The 24,257-nt window shown below is 38.2% G+C and overlaps 1 protein-coding gene across 3 annotated transcripts in view; it reads left to right on the top strand.

The window, feature by feature from the left end:
• PIK3R3 (phosphoinositide-3-kinase regulatory subunit 3) overlaps positions 1 to 24,257 on the top strand; it is a 100,202-nt gene that overhangs the window by 56,418 nt on the left and 19,527 nt on the right. For all 3 annotated transcript variants that reach the window (XM_020877159.2, XM_070468220.1, XM_020877161.2), the window contains 5 exons: positions 3,552 to 3,660; positions 5,550 to 5,648; positions 13,303 to 13,483; positions 14,044 to 14,169; positions 22,083 to 22,225. In XM_020877159.2, the coding sequence (XP_020732818.1) occupies positions 3,552 to 3,660; positions 5,550 to 5,648; positions 13,303 to 13,483; positions 14,044 to 14,169; positions 22,083 to 22,225 (658 nt within the window). The remainder of the gene's footprint in view (positions 1 to 3,551; positions 3,661 to 5,549; positions 5,649 to 13,302; positions 13,484 to 14,043; positions 14,170 to 22,082; positions 22,226 to 24,257) is intronic.

Consider the following 24,257-nt stretch of genomic DNA (forward strand, 5'->3'; position numbering starts at 1 on the left):
TGCAGTCCAAACCAGAGGGTTCATTCTTTTTTTCTGCCTTTCTATATTTGTAACTTCCTTTTTAGACTATTATCTTTAGTAGTTTTGCTTACTAATATTTGGCCCATTTCTCTGTATTTACCCAGTCTTGCATAGCTATTGCTGCATTCCCCCTGCTACCTCTCTTCCCCTACCCAATTAGAAACTCTTTCATCCTAATCTGGCTTTGGCCCACTGTGTTGGGATGCCTGCCTCCTAGGTCTGTGTCCTTAATTGGCTTGGTCTCCAACACTCTGTGCCTCCAGGCCCCAACCATTGCCCGTCACTCAGCATTGACACTATGCCACTCTGCCCTTGTGAGGATTACCTCCTCGCCCCGCCGGACCTCTGGTATCCTTGCTGTGCTGCTGCCCTCGTACAGGACATGGTCCTCCCTCACCTGCTTTGGGCTCTGACACCAGCTCTTGGCTATCATGACCAGTCCCCTTCTTAATGGCTTTTGGACTGAATTGTTTGTGAAGGGGCTTCATGTTGTCTTTTGAGAGAGAAGTTTTTGTACATCTGTTAGAATTCAAAGTTAGTATTTTATTTTTTTCTAATTTAGAACTATTTTACTTGAAGAGATTTTCTTCTGTAGTTCTAGTTGTAAACACAGAACAAATGCTGTTTGAGTGCTTCAGAGGCATCACTGTATTTAAATGAATCATGTGATATGTTTACATCTTCAGCCACACCTGAAATCAAAGACTCAATACAATGTTTTTCCCAAAGAAAGTATCAGTCATAACAAAACATAACTACTCATAATCAGTAGATTATCATTTTTCCTAATATGACCACTAAATATGAAAACATTGTGAAGATACCTAGAGAGCTGCTATTTTTTTTTTATTTAGAGAAAATGGCACCATAGTTCAAAATACCTTTTCCTTTTCTTTACTAGTAAAAAACTGTGACATCCATTCGACAAAATACCATCCAGCCCTACCAAAGTTATTTCAGCATCATTTGCAAATCAAAATTGACCATTGTTTACACTTACTCTGTATCCTGTAGGGAAAGGATAAAATAGTGTATCAAGTGCAGAAGTCAGCCTGTGTCAATTGGTGTGTGTTTTACATTGTGGTAACACCAGAAATTGAAAAATAAGTACTCTTATGTGAATGAAACATACCCTTGATAATTATCACAAAGGCAAAATCAACTGACTTTCAGTCAGGACTAGTGTCTCATGTCCAGTTCAGTTCAGTCACTCAGTTGTGTCCGACTCTTTGTGACCCCATGGACTGCAGCATGTCAGGCCTCCCTGTCCATCACCAACTCCCAGAATTTACTCAAATTCATGTCCACTGAATCGGTGATGCCGTCCAACCATCTCATCCTCTGTCGTCCCCTTCTCCTCCTGCCTTCAATCTTTCCCAGCATCAGGATCTTTTCAAATGAGTCAGTTCTTCGCATCAGGTGGCCACAGGATTGAAGTTTCTGCTTCAGCATCAGTCCTGCCAGTGAACACTCAGGACTGATTTCCTTTAGGACGGACTGGTTGGATCTCCTTGAAGTCCAAGGGACTCTCAAGAGTCTTCTTCAACACCACAGTTCAAAAGCATCAGTTCTTCAGTGCTCAGCTTTCTTTATAGTCCAACTCTCACATCCATATGTAACTACTGGAAAAACCATAGCTTTGACTAGAGGGACCTTTGTTGACAAAGTAATGTCTCTGCTTTTTAATATGCTGTCTAGGTTGGTCATAACTTTTCTTCCAAGGAGTAAGCATCTTTTAATTTCATGGCCTCAGTCACCATCTGCAGTGATTTTGGAGCCCCCAAAAGTAAAGTCTGTCACTGTTTCTACTGTTTTCCCATCTATTTGCCATGAAGTGATGGGACCAGATGCTGTGATCTTAGTTTTCTGAATGTTGAGTTTAAGCCAACTTTTTCACTCTCCTCTTTCACTTTCATCAAGAGGCTCTTTAGTTCTTCTTCGCTTTCTGCCATAAGGGTGGTATCATCTGTATATCTGAGGTTATTGATATTTCTCCCAGCAATCTTGATTCCAGCTTGTGCTTCTTCCAGCCCAGCGTTTCTCATGATGTACTCTGCATATAAGTTAAATAAGCAGGGTGACGATATACAGCCTTGGCGTACTCCTTTTCCTATTTGGAACCAGTGTGTTGTTCCGTGTCCAGTTCTAACTGTTCCTTCCTGACCTGCATACAGGTTTATCAAGATGCAGGTCAGGTGGTCTGGTATTCCCATCTCTTTAAGAATTTTCCACAGGTTATTGTGATCCACACAGCCAAAGGCTTTGGCATAGTCAATAAAGCAGGAGTAGATGTTTTTCTGGAACTATTTGTCTTTTTTGATGATCCAGCAGATGTTGGGAATTTGATCTCTGGTTCCTCTGTCTTTTCTAGATCCAACTTGAACATCTGGAAGTTCACGGTTCACACACTGTTGATTTATTTATTTTTATGTTAAGGACATAGGCATAAAGACACACTTGAATAGCTTGCTAAATATCTGCTTCCCTGGCCTTGCCACTCCTTTTCCTGTTGACCAAGCTGCTGAGCCCTCAGCTACACAGGCTGTGGTGCCTAGCCAGGGTTCTTAAATAAAACACTGAAAAATGAAGCACAGAGAACACTGTGGAAAGTAGTGAGAAGGAGCAAACTGAAATACAAAAGCCATGGGATGTAATGTTCAAATTTAGAGATGAGATGGCTCATGATGGTTATTGGTAAATCATGAAATAGGGGACAGATTGGCCAGGACTGAAGAAACAAGAGGGCCAGGAAGCCCCATTGTGCCTGACAAAGGTGGGCATCCTCCAGATGGAGAGTCTTAATTACATCTGTTACAGTGAACATCTTCACAACGCTGTGAGCTCTTCAAGGCCAGGTGCATGGCCTTCTTACGTCTGTATCCCCACTATTTAACACATTCTTGCGTGTGGTAGATTTTTAATACATATTTTTTGGGACCAGTAAACTGAGCTGAACCAGCTCACTGCTTTCAGAGCCATTTCAGTGATGTCTGCTCATGCAGTTCATTCAGTCCTCTACCTAAGGCAAGGGTGACAGGCTTCATCTCACTCTGATGCACTGATAATGGGTACCTGGAAGCATTAATGATACATATTTTGAGGGGACTCCCCTGGCAGCCCAGTTGTTAAGATTCCATGTTTCCACTGTAGGGAGCATGGGTTCAATCGATGGCACAGAAGAAAGGAGTGCCACTCATTCACAATGCCACCTTGAAAGAAGGGTGGCACAAATGTTCTCTATTACCCACCCTGGTCTAGAAGAAAGGCATCCAACAAAAAGTTAGTATTTTATAAGAAGGGAAAAAATGCATATAGCTTGAATATTTCATTTTTTCAGGCACTTATTGGTAAGAGTTCTAGAAGGATTCTTTCATTGGCTAATGTTTAACATGTAACATAAAAATAATCCTTATTTTGATTTATAATTATCCAGGATCTTAATGTACGTTGGTTAATGAACTGTATTTCAGGAAATTAGAAAGCAAATAATAATTTACATTACAGAATAATAATATAAATTTCTCTTCTAGCTCTTCCACCAAAGCCACCTAAGCCGATGACTTCAGCCATTACAAATGGAATAAAGGACAGTTCTGTTTCTCTTCAGGATGCAGAATGGTACTGGGGGGATATTTCAAGGTAATTAGACTAAGTATTATAGTTGAATGGAGTTTAAAAAATAATTCTTGAGATTAGTAGTTTAAAAGAATTATTTTTAATGCCCCACAAGTTGTCATTTAAATATTACCATTTAAAAAACTGTGTAGGAGAACCTTTAAAATTTTCTAAATGGTTTTCTTCCCACACAAAAAAAAGACAAGATGATCTTTAAATTGTAGGTATGGTTATTACTTCTAATACTGTGTTGAGGATAGGGTTTTGAATAAGTGAAACTTATACATTTAGTATAGATGTGTGTGTTTTGGGATAAAATATTTATCTATGTTTAATTTTCCTTATGTTTCTGTTTCTAAGGTAATGGTTCCTCAGTGTTTGCACACATAAAAATCAATGGAGTAGGGTTTAGGAATCTGCATTTATAACCTCCCCAGTTGATTTTTATGTTTCTTCACCTCCTTTTGAGAAACAGGACTCTAGGACAGATTTGCTTTTTGGGTAAAATGTGGTTTTGGAAAACTCTGAATGTAGAGGAAAAAAAAGATAAATCTATATTTTATAGATAAATATATATTTTTAAATTCAAACATTATATTTTCTTGTTTTTTAAAAGTTATACCCACTTTTGCCAAATCAGATTTCAGGTTGCTTCTGTCTTCCTCAATACGCGTGTCCTCTTGTCTGTCCTTTCCCATTATCAAAGCAGCACTCATTTATTTTTTTTCCATATCATTTTAACCATCTAAAGATGTACAGCTCAGTGGCATAAAGTACATTCACATTATTGTTCATCCATTACCACCCTCCATCTCTGAAAGTGTCATCTTCCCAAAGTGAAGCTCTGTACCCATTAAACACTAACTCACTTTTCCTTCTGTTTTCCCCAGCACCTGCCTTCTCTTTCTGTGAATTTGACTTTTCTAGGTACCTCATATAAGTGGAATCATATAACATTTGTTCTTTGTGTTTGACTTGTTTCAATTAGCACAGTGTCTTCAAGGTTAATACATGTTGTAGCGTGTGTCAGAATTTCATTTTTAAGGCTGAATAATATTCCATTATATATACATACCACATTTTAATTTATTCATTCTTATGGACATTTGGCTTTGATGAATACTTGGGTTATTTCCAGCTTTTGGCTATTGTGAATAATGCTGCTATGAACAGTGGTATATAAATGTTCAAGATTCTGCTTTCAGTTCTTTGGGCATATACTCAGAAGTGGAATTTCTGGGTCATACAGTAATTCTGTATTTAATTTTTTGAAGAAGACTTAATATCTTTGATATTAAACATAAAATTTAAATTTTAGCAATGTACAAAAAAAGGATCTATTATATTTACATACTACTTAATTTATATTTTAAGACCATGTGGTTCTATAACTCAAGGTTCTTTTATGTCCTGCCATTTTCTTTGAGTCTTCTAGTGTTGTTCCTTAAAGTCCTAAACCATCTCTGCAGAAGGAATTTGTTGTCAGTATAAATTCAAATTGGAGAATATCATTGAAAGGTTGTGAACTGAGTACATTATCCCCACTCTGATCTGACCCAGCTGCCACTGTTGCTTAAACTTAATCTTCTTTCTAAACAGCTGCTGTTTTTCTCTGACACTCTACAAGTTCATACCTGCCTAAGGAAGCCCTAAAGGCTTAATGGAAACAGGTATTCCCTACAGACAATTGAAACCTGGAAGAGTTTAAAAATCAAATACTTATCCTGGGATTGCATAACACCGAAAATCAAAACAAAAGCATATCTGGGGGAGGAACTAAATGACCTCTGACAGCCCCCATGATTCTATTATCTTAGACCCCACCTCCCAATTCGTCTTAGTGATAATGTGTGAAGAAAACAACCAACACTTAGATTTAAAAAAATTTTTTTTCCTATAATTCTTTTCTTCAGGGAGGAGGTAAATGACAAATTACGGGACATGCCAGATGGTACCTTCTTGGTCAGAGATGCCTCAACCAAAATGCAGGGAGATTACACTTTGACCTTGCGGTGAGTATTTTTCAGCATTTTGTCTAGTGTTCTACTAGCATGATTTATTTCTGGGTATACAAAGATTCCTGCATTTTATTTAAATCTTTATATACAATTTTTTTCATGTTTTTATTTAATTTAGATACATAATTGTAGTTGTTTGGCTAACTATCCTTTTCCTACACATTTAAATATTTAAATTAATGCTAAAAAGGCAACAATTTTTATTTTTATGTAGCAGTAAAACAAAGAGCCTTAAAATCCCTAAATATGATGAAGTCAGATGTATATGGTTGACCTTATGTGTGAAGTAGAAGTCATGGGCACAGCCTAAAGTTATTAATGATATGCTGGGAATCCACCCCTCCAATAACTCTATTGATTTCCTCAATCTAGACTTCAGAGAGTAAAACTCAACATAATTTATGTTGATGAGGATAGGTAGAGGATAAGACAATTTTCATGCCATCTGTGTGGGCATATTAGAATCTCATAAGGTGGATGTATCAGTCTCTATATTTACAAAGATGGGACATATAATTAAATAGATTAGGGAAACTGTATTAGATATTTCTACATTTAGTTTTAACAGTTAACATAGCCTAAGGACAATTAAAGAATCTGCCTGCCAGTGCAGGAGATGTGGATTTGATCCCTAGACTGGGAAGATCCCCTGCAGAAGGAAATAGCAACCCACTCCAGTATTCTTGCCTGGGAAATCCCATGGACAGAGGAGGTTGGTAGGCTACAGTCCATGGGGTCATGAAAGAGTTGGAAACCAAAAAAAAGAAAGAGTTGGAAACCACTTAGCGACTAAACAACAAGGACAATAAGGTCTTGCGTTCTGTTTTGTTTTTTAAAAAGGGACTGTCTAAAGAATAATGGCAACAATAACTAAACTTCCTTGTACTAAGCATTTTACATGCAGTATCTATATCAAAACAATCTTATGAGGTAGGTATCATTAATAACATTAATATTTTCATTTTATAGATGAAGCAGCTGAAGCTTAACTTGGTTAAGAAACTTGTCCTAAAGACACTTAGCTCGTAATTGTCAGAGGACAGGTTCAAACTCAGACTTATTTGTCTCTTTGTCACCTTTCCAGCCTAGCATCTTTAGGAAAAATTATCCTAGAAATTTGGGATTACTATATATCAGCTTCTGGTAAAGACATTAAGAAGTTAATGAAGCTAGGACTTCAGCTGTGCTGAGGAATAATCCATGTTCTGCAGTGATTCATTCAACATTTTTTCCCATTTCAGTCCGGCTGCTGTCTCTACTGCTGTTCACGGACTGCTAGACCAATGGCCACTTCTCTCTTACCTTTCTGACCTCTTAGCAGCATTAGTCTTTCTAAGAAGACATGTCTTCTTAGAAATGGTTTGTTGTCTTGGCTGTTCTGACATCACACTCTCCTAATGTTCTTCCTAACTCATTTGAGATTATTCCAGGGCTCAGAACTGGGCCTCATTCTCTTCGCTATATTCATTCTCCCAAGGTGAGCTTGTCCTGTCCCATGGCTTTAATGTACATCTTCATAGTGATAATTCATAAACCTTATCTCTAGCTCTGACCTTCTGAATTCCAGATGCCTATATCCAGTTGCCACTCAGATAACTAGAGCACATACTAATTTTAATATAGTCAAAGCAGAATTCTTGATTTCTAATGCAGCTCCCCCTACCCAAACTGTTTCTCTTCTAGTGTTCCCTTTTTTTTTTTTTTTTTTTTTTTCAGAAATAGAACCGCCATCTCCATTACTACCACTATTTTGTGCTACTTGAGTCACAGAATCTTTTTTTTCCTCACATCCAATCTGTCATTAAACAAGCCCTGCCAACTCTACCTCCAAATCTATATCCATAATCTCTTTACACTTGTCTACCATCCAAATCTAAGCCACCATTTTCTTGCTTGATATTTCATAGTTACCTCCTAACAGGTTTGGATATGCAGAAAGTTGGAGAGGAGGTTGCAGGATTTGGTAGCAAGAGAAACAAAGATATGGAGGTGAGAAACTGTAGAGCTCTGTTCTGTGAGATGCAATTCCATTTGGCTAGAGAGTAACATTTGAAGAGAAAAAGTGTAGGGGTTAGAAAGTTGGAAAGGGTCATGTTGAAGAGGGCCTTGAATTCTAAACTTAGGAATTTGTGTTTAATATTGTATGGAGGCAGGGGGAACCATTTCATTTTTCAATGGAGATGTTTTACAGTTAGACTGTGTTTGAATAGAAAGAATAAAAGAGGATAGAGACTAGTAAGGAGTTAGATGGCTGTTATGAATTGAGAGGGAATGATGTTCTAGAATTGGGTTTACTCTTTAATCATTTAATATTATTAAGTGCCCACAGTGTTCCAGGAAAAGAAAATACTGGACAAGTCAAAAATGGTTTCTTGTCTATAGTGTTTATATTTGGGGGTTGGTAATAGTCAGGGAGAGGGAGACAAAAGAAACACACTAAAAAAAAAAAAATGAAACAGTTCCCTGGTGGTCCAGTGGTTAGGACTCTACGCTTTCACTGTGGGGTTGAGAAATAAGATCCTGCAAGCCATGTGGCACAGCCAAAAAAGAAAAGAAATGAGACCAAACCACTTTGTTGTACAACTGAAACTAACACAATATTGTAAATTGGCTATAGTTCGATTTAAAAAAAAATAAATGAAGTAATTTCACAGTATATGAAGGGCTATGTAGGGAATACATAAGGTTATATGATAACAGAATATGAGGAGAGGAAATTTCACAAAGTTTTGAGGAGAGCCTCTCTGAGGATATGACCTTTGAAGACTGAAGTATTAGAAAGAGCTGGCCAGAAAAGTGTTCCAAGGAGAGGGAACAGAAAATGCAAAGACACTGATTTTGGAAAGATCTGGTGAATCCAATGAATGCAGACACCGATGTTCCTGGCTTTCAGTGTGAATCATAGTAGTAGGAGATGAAGTTGAAAGTGGGAAAGAGCCAGATGCGAAGAGCCTAATGAGCCATGGTAAGGAATTTGAACTTTATTTCTAAGTGCAAAAAATATATATATAATAAAGGGTTTTAAGCAGGGCAATGACATGATCAAAAGATTGAATACACTATTACCTCGGATTGTGGCTCTAGGAAAGGAGTTGAGAATCAAAGTAAGAGGCAATGTTGAGCTGAGAGCTAAAGGGATTTGATAATAGAAAAGGTATGAGGTTAAGGAGGAGTTAAAAGTGACTGTGGTTTGAGCCTGCTGGGCTTAGAATGAATGTGCCATTTATAGAAATAGGAGAGTCAGGAGCAGTTGATTTTTAGCTGCTTCAGAACTTCCAGGTAAAAATATATCTAGAGTACAGCTAGAAATTTAGGTTTAATGCTTAGGGGAGGATATAGGGCCAGAAAAAGATTCAGGTACATATCTACATAGAATAATTGGAATTTTAAGGAAAGGGTTTATATAGGGAAAAAAGGGTGGAGGACTGAAGGCAAATTTTTTTAGGGAATAAACTGTGTAGCAGCAGGATGGAGGCAGAGAAAGAGCAATTAAGAGGTTGAAAGAAAAGAATAATGTCACAGAAGTCATAGAAGTATGAAATATTAAGAAGGAATGGGAGTAGAGGAAAGAAACGGAGTGTGGAAATTTGAGTCACTGCAAAGAATCTGAGCCTGGGATAGATGGGGAGAGCAAAGTCCGAATTTGGTAAAAAGTCACTGGTGACCCTCAAAGAAGAGAAAAGAGCGTGAGATCAGACTGCAGACAATAGGTGAGAGGAAGTAGAGCTTTTTCGATTCAGTTACCATTTAAAAAAGTCAGCAAATGGTATTTATAGTAGAAAATCTGGATAGTTAACAAATCTTTAGGAATCTGATACATGCCGGCATTGGACCAGGTGCTAGGATATAAGGAGGAGTAGCAATGTTCTTCTGTTAAGAAGGTTACAGCATGGGAGAGACATAATTAAAAACCCACTGTTCCTCAGTTCCTTCATGTCTTTACTTCCTTCTCTCTTTAGAGTTAACAGTCTAATATTAAAATAACCTTGTTCTCCAGACTTGTGCCTCTCTCCCTTATAGTAGTCGTCTAAATATTGATATATTCCAACACTTGTTAAATTCAACTCTCCATCTGTTTTTTGCCTATACTCGGGCAGCTGAATGTGGAGAAAAATACATCATGCAGGCTGTTGTGCAGTCACTAAGTCTGTCCAACTCTTTATGAGGGTGTGTGTGCTCAGTCATGTTCAATGGTTTGTGACCCTATGGACTGCAGTCCACCAGGCTCCTCTGTCCATGGAATTTTCCAGGCAAGAATACTGGAGTGGGTTGCCATTTTCTACTCCAGGGATCCAGCTCTTTACCACCCTATGAACTGCAGCATACCATATCGTCTGTCCTCCACTATCTCCCAGAGTTTGCGAAAATTCACATCCATTGAGTTGGTGATGCTATCTAACCATCTCATCCTCTGCTGCCTCCTTCTCCTTTCGTCTTCAGTCTTTCCCAGCATCAGGGTCTTTTCCAATGAGTTGGCTTGTGACTGCCAGTCTTAAGTGGGCATTTAGTACTGCCACGCTGCATTTACATTTTCACAATCCATTTGCTCTCTTACTTTTCCTAGATGATAATTTCACATGTTCTTTTTTTCTCTTCAGATCAACAACCCACATTCCTCCCTTTTAACTAAAGAAGTTGCTTCCTGTTTCTCTGAGGATATAGAAACAGTTAGAAGAGACCTAATTCCTTCATGCTCCTGTTGCTGCAGCTGTCAACATGAGTGTGAATACTCTGCCTTTCTCCTGTTCCAGTGATGACTGTTCATGTCCTTGTCCAGGATCCCGTTGTGGATGAGACCCCATCCCATCCCTCTAACCTACTCCAGGAATCACCCTAGGAATTATCTTGTTCTTTCTTTTGGATCAAGTTTTGGTCTCTACTGAGCCATTCCCATAAGTGTATAAATATGCTTTACAATCTCTCACTTAAGAATAATAAATAAAATTCCTTTGACTCTTTCAACTGTTTCCCTATTTCTCTGCTTCCATTTATATCAAGACAGTTGTCTGTAGGCATTTCTTCTTCCTCTTCTTTCATTCTCTTTAATCCATTTCAGTCGGTCTTCCATCCTTACCATTCTACTGAAACCCTTTGTCAAGACCCCTTAGAGATCTCTACTTTGCCAAACCCCAAGATCATTTACCCAGTTGATCACATCCTCTTTGACAAAATGCTTTTTCAAAAAACAGGTTTTTAGGATACTGTTTACTTCAGTAATTGCTCAGTAATTCTCCTTATACTTCATAATTGCTCTATCTTGGTTTCCTTCCTCATCTCCCTGACCACTAAACATTGGTGTACCCCAGGACTTAGGCCTCGGACCTTTTCTCTTATTCAACTGCGTTCATCTTCAAATAACATCTATAGGCTGACAACTCCTGATTTTATACATCTGGCCCAGAACTTGCTCCTTAACTTTAGATTCTTTACATAGGCTGCAGGATCCTCTGCTCTTGGATGTTCACTGGGCATGTCAAACGTTAACAAATCTAAAGTTAAAATGCTTTTTTCCTCTTTAAACATGTTCCTTTTATATATATATCCTTCTTCTTTCTGATAAATGACAATTCCATTCTGACTGCTTAAGATAAAAACCGTGAGATCATCTTTACTTTTGTCTCCTTTCATGCCTATATCTAGGCCACAGCACCTTCTGTCAACTCTCTCTTCAGCATATTTTCAATCTACCATTTCTCAGTATCTCCACAGCTACTACCCTTGTCCAAGACACCGTCTTGTCTTACCTGGATTATTTTACAAGTCTCCCAGCTGACCTTTCCACTTCTACCCCTGCCCACTTTGAATGGTCTTATCAACTTAGCAGCTAGAATGAGCCTTGTAAAACACAAAATAAATGATACCATTCTGCTCAGACTTTCTTGTGTTCCCCATCTTAGTCAGCCAAAAGCAAAAGCCGTTACAGTGATCTACAGGCTATTATAGGATACAGGTTCCTTTTACTTTGTCTCCTACTACTCTCCTTTTTGCTTTTTTTAGCTCCACCACTGCTGACCTCATTGCTGTTCCTGGAACACGCCAAGCTTGCTTCTACCTCAGAGGCTTTGCACTTGCTATTCCCTGTCTGGAAAACTTCTCCCCCAGATATCTGCTGTGCCAGATTGCTCACATCATTTAGGACTCTGCTAAATGTCGCCTAAACAGAGTGGTTTTCCTTGTGCAACATATATGAAGTAGCCATTTTTCCACCCCCAGAAAAATCTCTTTCCTTTGCTCTGCTTTTTTTTCCCTAAAGGACCTATTGCCAGTTGATAGATCTAGTTGTTTATTTTTATGTTCTATCTTAATGAAAAATTCTTTATCCTCTTTATAAAAATTGGGATATGTTCCACCTGCTCCTAAACTGGAAGTTCTGTGAGAGCATGTACTGTATCTGGCTTATTTATCACTGTGTCCACTGTGCCTCATACAGTCTGGACATGTAATAGATGTGCAAAAAGTTTTTTTGAATGAATAAGTACCTTCTAGTTTTCCTCTAGCAGGAAGAGCAACTTGCATTTATTATGGGTATATGTATGGGAATACACACCTATAGAAACTGCTTATGATTAGGTGGTCCTTCTAATGTAACCTTTTATAGGATAGTTCTTCATCCATCTAAACTGACCATCTAAGCATTAAATTTAAATTGTCCACAGATTCAAAACTATTATGTTTGACCTTTTACAAATCCCAGTGCTTCATTTATCATGTGTAATGGCATGGCATAAAGAGATAAAGAAGCATATTTTTCCCCCATTAAATCTGCATGCTGCTGTAAGAACAGTTGAGTGAGAATTGTGCAGTATTTTGCTATGATGTAATGAATCAGTCTACTCTGGTTTTAGATTATACCTTAGGGGACTTGCAAAACATGGCCATTTTAAGCTTTGGTTATAAATTATCTTTTAAGGGACCATTGGATATGTCTCAGTAAACAAAAGTGGTCTGAGCTATTCAAGCATCTAATATAAATGGCTCTTCAAAAACTATACTTTGTAAAACAGTTGAATGACAGTTGAATCATTTACATATTGTGATAGCCTAAATAAATAGTCTTTCCAAGTATTATAAGCGAATCTAAAAGACAAAGTAATGTAGGGTGCTGGATTAATTACTCAGTTATAAATCATTCAAGGAGCTTAATTATGTTTGTGCATTAACAATAAAACCTTGAGTGTTGTGTTGGTGTATGTGTGACAAATGGTTATCACCCTCTTCATATAGAGCTTGCTTCTGTGTCTCTCCAGAGACACACAACCACATATCTTTAGATCCTGAAGAGATTGTCTCTGTTCTTCTTGATACAGAATTTGCATTAAGAAAATTTGTTCAGAAAAAAACAAAAGATACAATTTACTTTTATTTTTTTTTAGTGATTATTTTTGTTAAATTTGTTGATACTGAAAGTTGGGTATGTTGACCTTTAGTAACCAAGATACTTTACAGACAGAAGAAATAATTGTAAATATAATATAATATTATGTATACTTCTACACATATAATATATGCCTTTTCACCCATTCCAGTCTGTTAACACAGTAAAACTTGTTTATAATGTGACACCAAGCTTTCATATCTCCAAGTGAAAGAGTACTTCAACAGAATTTTTTGGGAAAAAAAATCTACAGTTATGTCTTATTGTTCACAGGAAGGGAGGCAATAATAAGCTAATAAAGATCTATCATCGAGATGGTAAATATGGCTTTTCTGATCCTCTGACATTTAATTCTGTGGTGGAGCTCATTAGCCACTATCATCATGAATCTCTTGCCCAGTACAATCCCAAACTTGATGTGAAACTGATGTACCCAGTGTCCAGATACCAACAGGTAGGTATGATTACATAAGTTTGGGATTTTTTTTTTTTTGGCTGTGCTCTGTGGCATGCGGGATCTTATTTCCCTGACCATGAATTGAACCCATACTGTTGCAGTGGAAGCGCAAAGTCAACCACTGGAGCACCAGGGAAGTCCTGTGGTTACACAGGCTCTTAATAGCTAATCAGCAAGTCATTATTTGGCAACATCATTTGATTCTAACTTACCAGGTTTATCAGGGAAAAAGAGAAATGCTAAATGGTTGATTTAAGATACTTTTAGAACTTACTTTGAACTACTATTCCTTAATATCTTGTTGCATGTGTTTGTTAACTTTATATAAAAATATTTGTGTTAGTGTTTCCTATTTCATTAAAAAAAATTTAAGTATTACCTATTTTGAGGTGATCTAAAGAGTGAGCTTAGTGTTAACAAAAAGATTTAGTGGTTTCCCATACTTGATACTAATACAGTAGCTTAAACTTACAGCAGAAATACAATTTAAATAGTTGTAGAAAAACCCATGTTTTAGAAATATTGACATTCTTTATTTCTTTTGTTTACCTATATAGGATCAGTTGGTAAAAGAAGATAATATTGATGCCGTCGGTAAAAAACTGCAGGAGTATCACTCTCAGTATCAGGAAAAGAGTAAAGAATATGACAGACTATATGAAGAATACACCAGAACATCCCAGGTTAGTATATTTTTGTTATTTAGGCCAGTAAGTAGGCAGTAAGGCTTATAGTTATCTTGGATTTTCTATAATATTATTATTTTCTGTAATTCACTTGACAGTCTTTATCTGCCTTGATATCTTTTCTAAACTAAAAAAGCTTATTGAAGTATAGTTGATTTACATATATAAATTCTTATGTATATAAAGATTTTTATGTATAAATTCTTTTTCAGATTCTTTTCCATTATAGCTTGTTTCAAGATATTGAATCTAGTTCCTTGTGTTATACAGTGAGGCCTTGTTTTAGGCTTCCCTGGTGGCTCAGAAGATAAAGAGTCTGCCTACAATGCAGGAGACCCAGGTTTGATCCCTGGGTTGGGAAGATCCCCTGGAGAAGGAAATGGCAACCCACTCCAGTACTCTTGCTTGGAAAACCCCATGGACAGAGGAGCCACGGTAGACTACAACCCATGGGGTCGCAAAGAATCAGACATGACTGAGCGACTTCACTTTCACTCTTTTGTTTAAGCTATCTTAGTATCTCTTTTTAAAAATTAAACTAAATTTAATTAATTAATTTATTGATTGATTGTGCTGGGTCTTTATTGCTGCACTTGGGCTTTCTCTAACTGTGGTGAGCAGGACCATCTCTTGTTGCAGAATACAGGTTCTAGGTGCATGGGCTCAGCAGTTGTGGCTCACAGGCTTAGTTTCCTGCACCATGTGGAATCTTTCCAAACCAGGGATCTAATCTGTGTCCCCTGACTTGTCAGGCGGACTCCCAACCACTAGACCACCAGGGAAGTCCAGTACCAACTTACTACTGCAAAGTTTTTAGTAGGGTTTAAACACTCTGTATATGCTCCTATACATCTTTATTCCTCCCCTCTTATATTGTTATCACTACTGATTACTTTTTTATACATTGTCTGCCCATTCGCATAGATTTATAATTATAGTTTTATGCATTTGTCCTTTGAAACATATAGAACATGGACAGAGGAGGCTGCAGGCTGTAGTCATAGGGTTGGAAAGAGTCAGACATGACTGAAGCTACTTAGCATGCACGCAACCAAAAGTACAAAACTACTGGCTTTTATATTTGCTTATACAGTTGCTTTTACCAGTGTTCTTTATTTATTCATGTAGCTTTGAGTTATTGTCTAGTGTCCTTTCATTTCATTCCAAAGGAATCTCTTGAGCATTTCTTGTAGGGCAAGTCTTGGGGTAACAGACTCCTTTTCTTTTGTCTATCTGGGCTTATCTTATATAATTTCTCTTCCTTCATTCTTGAAAGACAGTACTTCTAGTTACAGAAGTCTTGGCTGGCAGTTTTTTTTCTTCCAGGGCTTTAAATATTGCCCACCTGCTGCCTTATGGCCTAAATATTTTGTATGGCAAATCAGCTATTATTTTTATTGAAGGCCATTTGTATATGATAAGTCACTTCTTTTTTGCTGCTTTTAAGATTCTCTCTGTGTTTTGACAGTTTGATTACAGTTGTGAAATACTTAGTTTTTTAAAAATATCTTTGTCTATAGTTTGTTAACTATTTAAGGTTTAGTCAGTTGTGAGCTCTTCCAGTATTACTGGGTTTCATGATGCCTTGTTTTCACCCTAGAATTAATGTTCTTGATTCTCAGCCCGAAAGCCCTTGATCTTGTTTCTAAGCTAGTATCTGTGGTGTGCAGTGTAAATGCAGAGACTGCACCAGGAGTCTCTAGACTGGAGGAGCTTATTAGGAGATACTGGCCTGTGAGAATTGCAGGTTAGGTATGCGATACAGTGCTGACTGGGGGAAGGTGTGGGATTACAGTGGTCAGAGTTACTGTGATGGTCCATTTTTCTTTGTGAGGTGTTTGATTTCATTTTTTCAGGTTTTCTTTTATTAGCTAAGTAGTTATTCAGAATGACTTTAACAACCTTTTTTCCCCTTCCTATTTGATACTTGTGCTTTGTCTGTGGTGTGACTGTATGTGTACGCTGTTTTTTACACTGCAGATTTCAGGGTTTCTGTGTTCCTTTACCTCTTCTAAGTGAATTATCTGTGATGAGACTAGTATTTGATTTAGAATGGAGAAAAAGTTACTGAGGTTTCTTCAGATTGAATCAACATAAGTGGTCAATGTTAGGGGATGGTGAAATTATCATACATATACATATATATAGCTATTAGAAGAGTTTTCAGAAATTACTTTAAAACTTGATTTTTAAAATGTGCAAAAGTTATATAAATATGTATATTAAATACAAATATTGCTGAATTCTATGAATTATATCACACAGCATGAAAGTCCTCATTCCCCAGAGGCAACTGCTGTTATTAAATGCTTCTTAGGAATTCCTCATGACCTCAGAAATGCTAATGATGTAGCTTCAGGTAAAGGATGGGAACTTAAGCATAGACATATTCTGTCATAGGACATCAGTAGTTTTTAACATAACCAGTTTTAGAAAATAATTCTCCTAATTTCCAATTTAGTTCATTTTATATTTTTAAAGAAAGGTAATCTATGTGTTTGTGTGTGTGTGTGTGTGTGTGTGAGTGAGAGAGAGAGAAGGAGAGAGGGAGAATCAGGTATGAAAGATTAGTATAACCATCCAGAAATACGTATTGAATACCTAGTCTAGGTATGAAACTGTATTTGACTCTCGCTATACAGAGGGAGAAGTGAGGCCTGATTTTGCAGAAGTGCAAGGTCCTCTGACATATTTGTTAACTGTGATGTGCATTAGTCAAAGTAGCATGCTTTAATTTTAATCCCTTTCCTCTGCATCAGATAAAGCAGTGATGGGTTACTATAATCGTGTGGGTGAATTTATTTAAAGGGGAATGCATAACACTATGTTTAATCTCACAAAAATATTAAGTAAAAGATTCAAAAGATATATGAGTATATTCTATAAGGTACAAAACCAAGCAAATGTTAACATTTTCATTTTGACTAGGAACATAAAGTGGTAAGGTTCCAGGAGAGCAGAAGTTTTCAAATTTGTTCACTTACATATCCCAAATGCTTCAAATAATGCCTGGCATATAGTTTTGTTGTTTATTCGCTAAATTGTTTCTGTCTCTTTGAAAACCCATGGACTGTAGCCCACCAGGCTCCTCTGTCCATGGGATTTTCCAGGCAAGAATTCTGGAGTGGGTTGCCATTTCTTTCTCCAGGGGATCTTGCCAGCCCAGGGATCGAACCTGCGTCTCTTGCATTGGCAGGCAGATTCTTTACCACTGAGCCACCATTCAATTATTTGTTGAATGAATTTATGTAAGATAATGAACCAAAGCATTCCACCCTTGTCAAGAGCCTGAAATCAGATCTCAGTGTGGACTAGAGTCTTGGAGAAGGTTAACACTCTGTGAATGGAGGTTAGAAAAAAATAGCCACCACTGCGTATGGCTTTGGCTTGTGTAGAGTTGCATTTCTTTCTTATCATGACTGGAGAAAACTGAGAAAACTCCACATGTTGCACACATGCCCAGTAATATCCTCATATTTAACAGCAGAATATGAGTGCTGAGCAGCTGACATGAGACTGGGTTCTGGAAGTGTAATCCCTGCTTAGGGAGCTGGGAATGAGGCTGGATGGAGGCAATCAAAAAAGCCAGAAGGCCAAAACTAGAAGACAGCTAATTTCTCTGTGTGAGAATTGAGAGCATGACCTGAGATGGGCCAAGCAGAGAAGAGCCTTGGAGGCTTAAAGCTTTGGGAGGTAGGAGAAGAGAGGGAGGGATCCAGAGGGATCCGATGATTAGCAGTTTAGGAGAGACAATGAGTGTTAAAGGGAGATTAAAGAACTGATCTCCTCTATTTGTGTTACAGTGTTTCTAAATGTTGTAGACCTTCTCCATGTTTTCTTCTTCTATAAAAGGAAAGATTTCATTTTAGATAAAATCTAGTTTGCTATGGTATAATCAAATTCTTCCCAGAGAATGGGAAGAGATGGTATACCCAGAGTCAGAGTTGGCACAGGGTGAGAACAGGCTGCTTGTGGGGATATTTACATATGGATTACATATAATTATGAGGCAAAGTGATAGGATTTAGTGATGGTTTGGGATTAGACACCGGAATTCAGCCATGAGATCATTGGTGATCTTGGAAAGGGCAATGTCTATGGAAGGGTGAGTGCAGAAGCCAGAATAGAGTCAGCTGCAGTATGAATGAGAGATGAGGAGAGAGAGAGCCCATATAAACAATTCTTTTAAGAAGCTGAAAAGAGAAATCAGGGTTAAGGAACTTTATTTTTTTTCAAAATGGTGTTAAATTAGAACCTGTGTGAGAAGGAACCTTGGACTGGGAGAGTGAATGTTGTGAGAGGGGCTAGTTGATATGATATGAAGTACCAGAGGAAGGGAAAGGAGGTAAGACCCAGAGGAGAGAAGAACGGGTAAGGTGGGTTACAGTTTTCATGGTAGGCATAGTGGCATTGTTTGTGGGGGAGCTGCTGCTTTGGCAATGACACCAAATATTATTTCCTTTGCTGCTCTGCCTGCCAACACACACAACAGTCAGACTGTTGGTGTTTTCTTTGAAGATATAGGGCCAGAACTTTAATCAGTTCAGTTGTTCAGTCATGTCCGATTCTTTGCACTCCATGGACTGCAGCACTCCAGGCCTCCCTGTCCATCACCAACACCCAGAGTTTACTCAAACTCATGTCCATTGAGTCGGTGATGTCATCCAACCATCTCATCCTCTGTCGTATCCTTCTCCTCCTGCCTTCATTCTTTCCCAGTATCAGGGTCTTTTCAAAAGAGTCAGTTCTTCTCATCAGGTGGCCAAAGTATTGGAACTTCAGCTTTAGCATCAGTCCTTCCAATGAACATTCAGGACTGATTTCCTTTAGGATGGACTGGTCAGATATCCTTGCAGTCCAAGGGACTCTTTAAGAGTCTTCTCCAACACCACAGTTCAAAAGCTTCAATTCTTTGGTGCTCAGCTTTCTTTAAAGTCCAACTCTCACATCCATCCATGACTACTGGAAAAACCATAGCCTTGACTAGATGGACCTTTGTTGGCAAAATAACGTCTCTGTTTTTTAATATGCTGTCCAGGTTTGTTATAGCTTTTATTCCAAGGATCAAGCGTCTTTTAATTTCATGGCCTCAGTCACCATCTGCAGTGATTTTGGAGCCCCCAAAAATAAAGTCTGTCACTGTTTCCACTGTTTCCCCATCTATTTGCCATGAAGTGATGGGACCAGATGCCATGATCGTAGTTTTCTGAATGTTGCGTTTTAAGCCAACTTTCTCCTCTTTCACTTTCATCAAGAGGCTCTTTAGTTCTTCTTCGCTTTCTGCCATAAGGGTGATGCCATTTGCATATCTGAGGTTATTGCTATTTCTCCCAGCAATCTTGATCCCAGCTTGTGCTTTATCCAGTCCAGCATTTTTCATGATATACTCTGCATATAAGTTATATAAGCAGGGTGACAACACACAGCCTTCACATACTTCTCTCCCGATTTGGAACCAGTCTGTTGTTCCATGTCCAGTTCTAACTGTTGCTTCTTGACCTGCATACAGATTTCTCAGGAGGGAGGTTAGGTGGTCTGATATTCCCATCTCTTGAAGAATTTTCCACAGCTTGTCATAACCAACACAGTCAAAAGCTTTGGCATAGTCAATAAAGCAGAGGTAGATGTTTTTCTGGAACTCTCTTGCTTTTTCGATGATCCAGCAGATGTTGGCAATTTGATCTCTGATTTCTCTGCCTGTTCTAAATCCAGCTTGAGCATCTGGAAGTTAGTGGTTCATATAGTGTTGAAGCCTGCCTTGGAGATTTTTGAACATTATTTTGCTAGTGTGTGAGATGAGTGCAAATTGTGTGGTAGTTTGAGCATTCTTTTGCATTGGCTTTCTTTGGGATTGAAATGAAAACTGCCCTTTTCCAGTCCTGGGGCCACTGCTGAGTTTTCCAAATTTGCTGACATATTTAGTGCAGCACTTTCACAGCATCATCTTTTAGGATTTGAAATAGCTCAGCTGGAATTCCTTCACCCTACTAGCTTTGTTCGTAGTGTTGCTTCCTAAGGCCCACTCTACTTTGCACCTCAGGATGTCTGGCTCTAGGTGAGTGATCACACCATCATGATTATCTGGGTCGTGAAGATCTTTTTTGTATAGTTCTTCTGTGTATTCTTGTCACCTTTTCTTAACCTTGCAAGGAAGCCAAAACCCTCCCCCATATTTGAGAATTGTAGAATTTATAGCTAAATATTTAGATATAGGGATTCCAATAAGTTTAGAGTACTACCTGAGATATGTATGATATATCCTCAGCTATATGAAACATCACAAGGTTCTAGTGTCCCTCATCTGCGAATTCCCTTATGTTCCAGCCCTGCTGAGCAATTGCAGATCCACCTTTATTTTGTATAAGTCATGCCATACCATCTGTGTGCAATGCTGAATTTTCTTCTCCTACCCTAATTCTTTAAGACTTAACTCAGATGTTGCCTCCTCCGTGAAGTCTCTGTAAAGCAATAAGTAATTAATTCACCCCACTTTATTTCCTCTATCATGACATGAAACAAAACCTTATTAGAGTTCAGAAATCTATTTTGCCTGTGTATTCTGAATCCTGGAGGGCAGGCCCCTTTTATGACTCTGTTTAACACCAGATGATACTTTCTGTGTAATGGATTCTCAATAATCATTTGTTGAAATTAATCAGTCAAATTAATCAATTAATAATTTGTTGAAAATAATCAGTGAAATTAATCAGGGCTTTCCTGGTGGCTGAGTGGTAAAGAATCCTCCTGCCAATACAGGACACATGGGTTTGCTCCCTGGTCTGGGAAGATTCCACAAGCCGCAGAGCGACTAAGCCCATGCATCTCAACTATTGAGCCTGTGTTCTAGAGCCCAGGAACTGCAACTACTGTGCCCATTTGCCACAGCTTCTGAAGCCTGCGTGCCCTAGATAGAGCCTGTGGTCTGCAATAAGAGAAGCCACCATAATGAGAAGCTGCAACTAGAGAGTAGCCCACTCTTGCCACAACTAGAGAAAAGCCCAAGCAGCAATAAAAGACCCAGCATAGCCAAAGCTAACTAAATAATAAGTAAAACAAATAAGATTATTAAAATTAATTAGAAATTAATAATAAAAATTAATAAGAAATTAATCAGTGCTAAATAGCTGATGGATTGTCCCATTAGCACTGAAACTTTTAAAATTGTAAACTTTCAGGATCATAGTCTTTCTAGACCTTTATACATATTTTCTTGACTTTTTAAAGTAAACAAAATTTAACCCTTTTTGAAAATTTTAGGGGAGTCATGATTCAGATGCTAAAGTGTACAGATACCCTCAGAGCTCATTGGAACGTGGAGGGCCACTTACCCTAGTGTGAGTGGCTTAGCCTCCTGGGCTTCTGTTTTGTCGTGTTTTTAGTTTTTCATCTTATTTTGCATCTGATGTCAGCAGCTTTCTTCCCCTTCCTCATTTTCTGTTTCTAATGAGATGAATCTACTAATGAATCTGTTTCGAAAATGATATGCTTTAGAAATGAAGTAAGACTAAATAGACTCTGTAGGGCTTTTCTGGAAAATAAGGTTTTGCATGCTGGTGCATGAACTTTGTTCTTTCTCTTCACTCCATGAGCACCTTTTGGGGGTTAGTACTGCAGTAGTTACAAAGGAGAAACTTTATCTTGTCTTCAGGGTATGCAGGGTTAATTTCTTAGCAGCTCAGAGGCCTTTCTGTGGTTCTCAGCTGTATTTCAGGTAATAGTTATTTTTCTTTTATTTTAGGGTTTTAATGATATATTTCATACATAAATAATGGTAGAAGGGTCTTGTTTTGGCCCCCTTAATTTGATCTCATGTGGAATCATAACTAGAATTATAAGATTTGTGTTAAGACTAAGGTTACAAAAAGAAATAAAAAGATAATGAAGTGTGTTTATCTTTTTTTATCCTATAGGAAATACAGATGAAGAGGACTGCAATTGAAGCTTTTAATGAAACAATTAAAATATTTGAAGAGCAGTGTCATACACAAGAACAACATAGCAAAGAATATATTGAGCGATTTCGAAAAGAAGGGAATGAAAAGGAAATTGAACGGTAAATCTACCTAATATCTCCCAAGTGCATCAGTGAGCCAAGATGTTTTTTCTTCTTTAATCATCTCTGTCATGTCTGCTTTTACCTCAGACTTGACAGTCCTGCCATATGGAATTACTTGCTGTTCACACTAATGGTACCAAGCTGAACCTTCTCTCTTCTGCATTCTTTCTCCATCCTCCTAAATTGTTGACTCCTTTAGGACTCTGCTTAGACATGACTTTCTAGAAAATTTCCTCTGATTCCCTAGGCTGTTTTAGGGGCTTTTTGTCCCCATTTCTATAGCATCTGATCCTGATCCTTACTGTAACATTTACTGAAAGTCACACTAACAGAACTGTGAGCTTGTTGAGAGTAAGGGTGGTGGCTTATTTTCCTTCATAGCTTCAGAATATGTTACAGTGTTTGAGAGTACATAGTGGTAAATAGAGTTAATAGAAATGCTGAGGACTGTATGCTTGACCAGATATGGCAGGTGTGGGAGAAGCCAAAGATTATTCCTAGATTTCTGATACTAGTGACTAAGGGATGGTGTAATTCACCAAAATGGGAAGTACATGAGGGGAGTTTGGAGTGGGAACCAGTGAGTTTTGAGGTTCCTATGAGAACCCAAATGGAATTGTCTGAGTGGTAGGCAGTTGATTATTTGGATTTGGAACTCTACAGAAAGGATTTGAGTGGCAAAAGTGTGTAGGTTATGGTAGATAATAAGGTTGAGATTACACAGAGAATGAGAAACATGAGAAGTATTGAATCTGGCAATTAAAAGAATACTGGGAACCTTTATCAAAGCAAATTTAGTGGAGTGTTAGAAAATGAGCCAAGTAACAGCGGGTTGAGGGGTGCAAAAGTAGATAATAGAACTGAATCACATGAAGGGAAAAGCAAAATTATTACTTGTGTTAGCACCAAAGTGTTAGTGAACTTTTGTGCCTAAGAATAATATTAAGTGCTGTGAGGCAGTATAGCTTAATGGCTTAAGTTCAGTTCAGTTCAGTCGCTCAGTCCTGTCCGACTCTTTGCAACCCCATGGACTGCAGCACGCCAGGCCTCCCTGTCCATCACCAACTCCCAGAGTTTACTTAAACTCATGTCCATTGAGTTGGTGATGCCATCCAACCATTTCATCCTCTGTCATCCCCTTCTCCTACCTTCAATCTTTCCCAGCATGAGGATCTTTTCAAGTGAGTCAGTTCTTTGCATCAGGTGGCCAAAGTATTGGAGTTTCAGCTTCAGCATCTGTCCTTCCAATGAATATTCAGGACTGATTTCCTTTAGGATGGACCGGTTGGATCTCCTTGCAGTCCAAGGGACTCTTAAAGAGTCTTCTTCAACACCACAGTTCAGTTCTTCGGCGCTCAGCTTTCTTTATAGTCCAGGTCTCACATCCATACATGACTACTGGAAAAACCATAGCTTTGACTAGACGGACCTTTGCTGGCAAAGTAATGTCTCTGCTTTTTAATATGCTGTCTCAGTTGGTCATAACTTTTCTTCCAAGGAGCAAGCGTCTTCTAATTTCATGGCTGCAGTCACCATCTGCAGTGATTTTGGAGCCTAAAAAAATAAAGTCTGTCACTGTTTCTGCTGTTTGCCCATCTATTTGCCATGAAGGAATGGGACCAGATGCCGTGATCTTAGTTTTCTAAATGTTAAGTTTTAAGCCAACTTTTTCACTCTCCTCTTTCACATTCATCAAGGGCTCTTTAGTTCTTTGCTTTCTGCCATAAGGGTGGTGTCACCTGCATATCTGAGGTTATTGATATTTCTCCCAGCAATCTTGATCCCAGCTTGTGCTTCATCCAGCCCAGCATTTTTCATGATGTACTCTGCATGTAAGTTAAATAAGCAGTGTGACAATATACAGCCTTGACATACTTCTTTCCCGATTTGGAACCAGTTTATTGTTCCATGTCCAGTTCTGCTTGTTGCTTCTTGACCTCCATACAAATTTCTCAAGAGGGAGGTCAGGAGGTGATGATATTCCCATCTCTTGAAGCATTTTCCACAGTTTGTTGTGATCCACACAGTG

The sequence above is a fragment of the Odocoileus virginianus genome, chromosome 5 (genome assembly GCF_023699985.2).
Source record: "Odocoileus virginianus isolate 20LAN1187 ecotype Illinois chromosome 5, Ovbor_1.2, whole genome shotgun sequence".
In the NCBI taxonomy this organism is placed as follows: domain Eukaryota; kingdom Metazoa; phylum Chordata; class Mammalia; order Artiodactyla; family Cervidae; genus Odocoileus; species Odocoileus virginianus.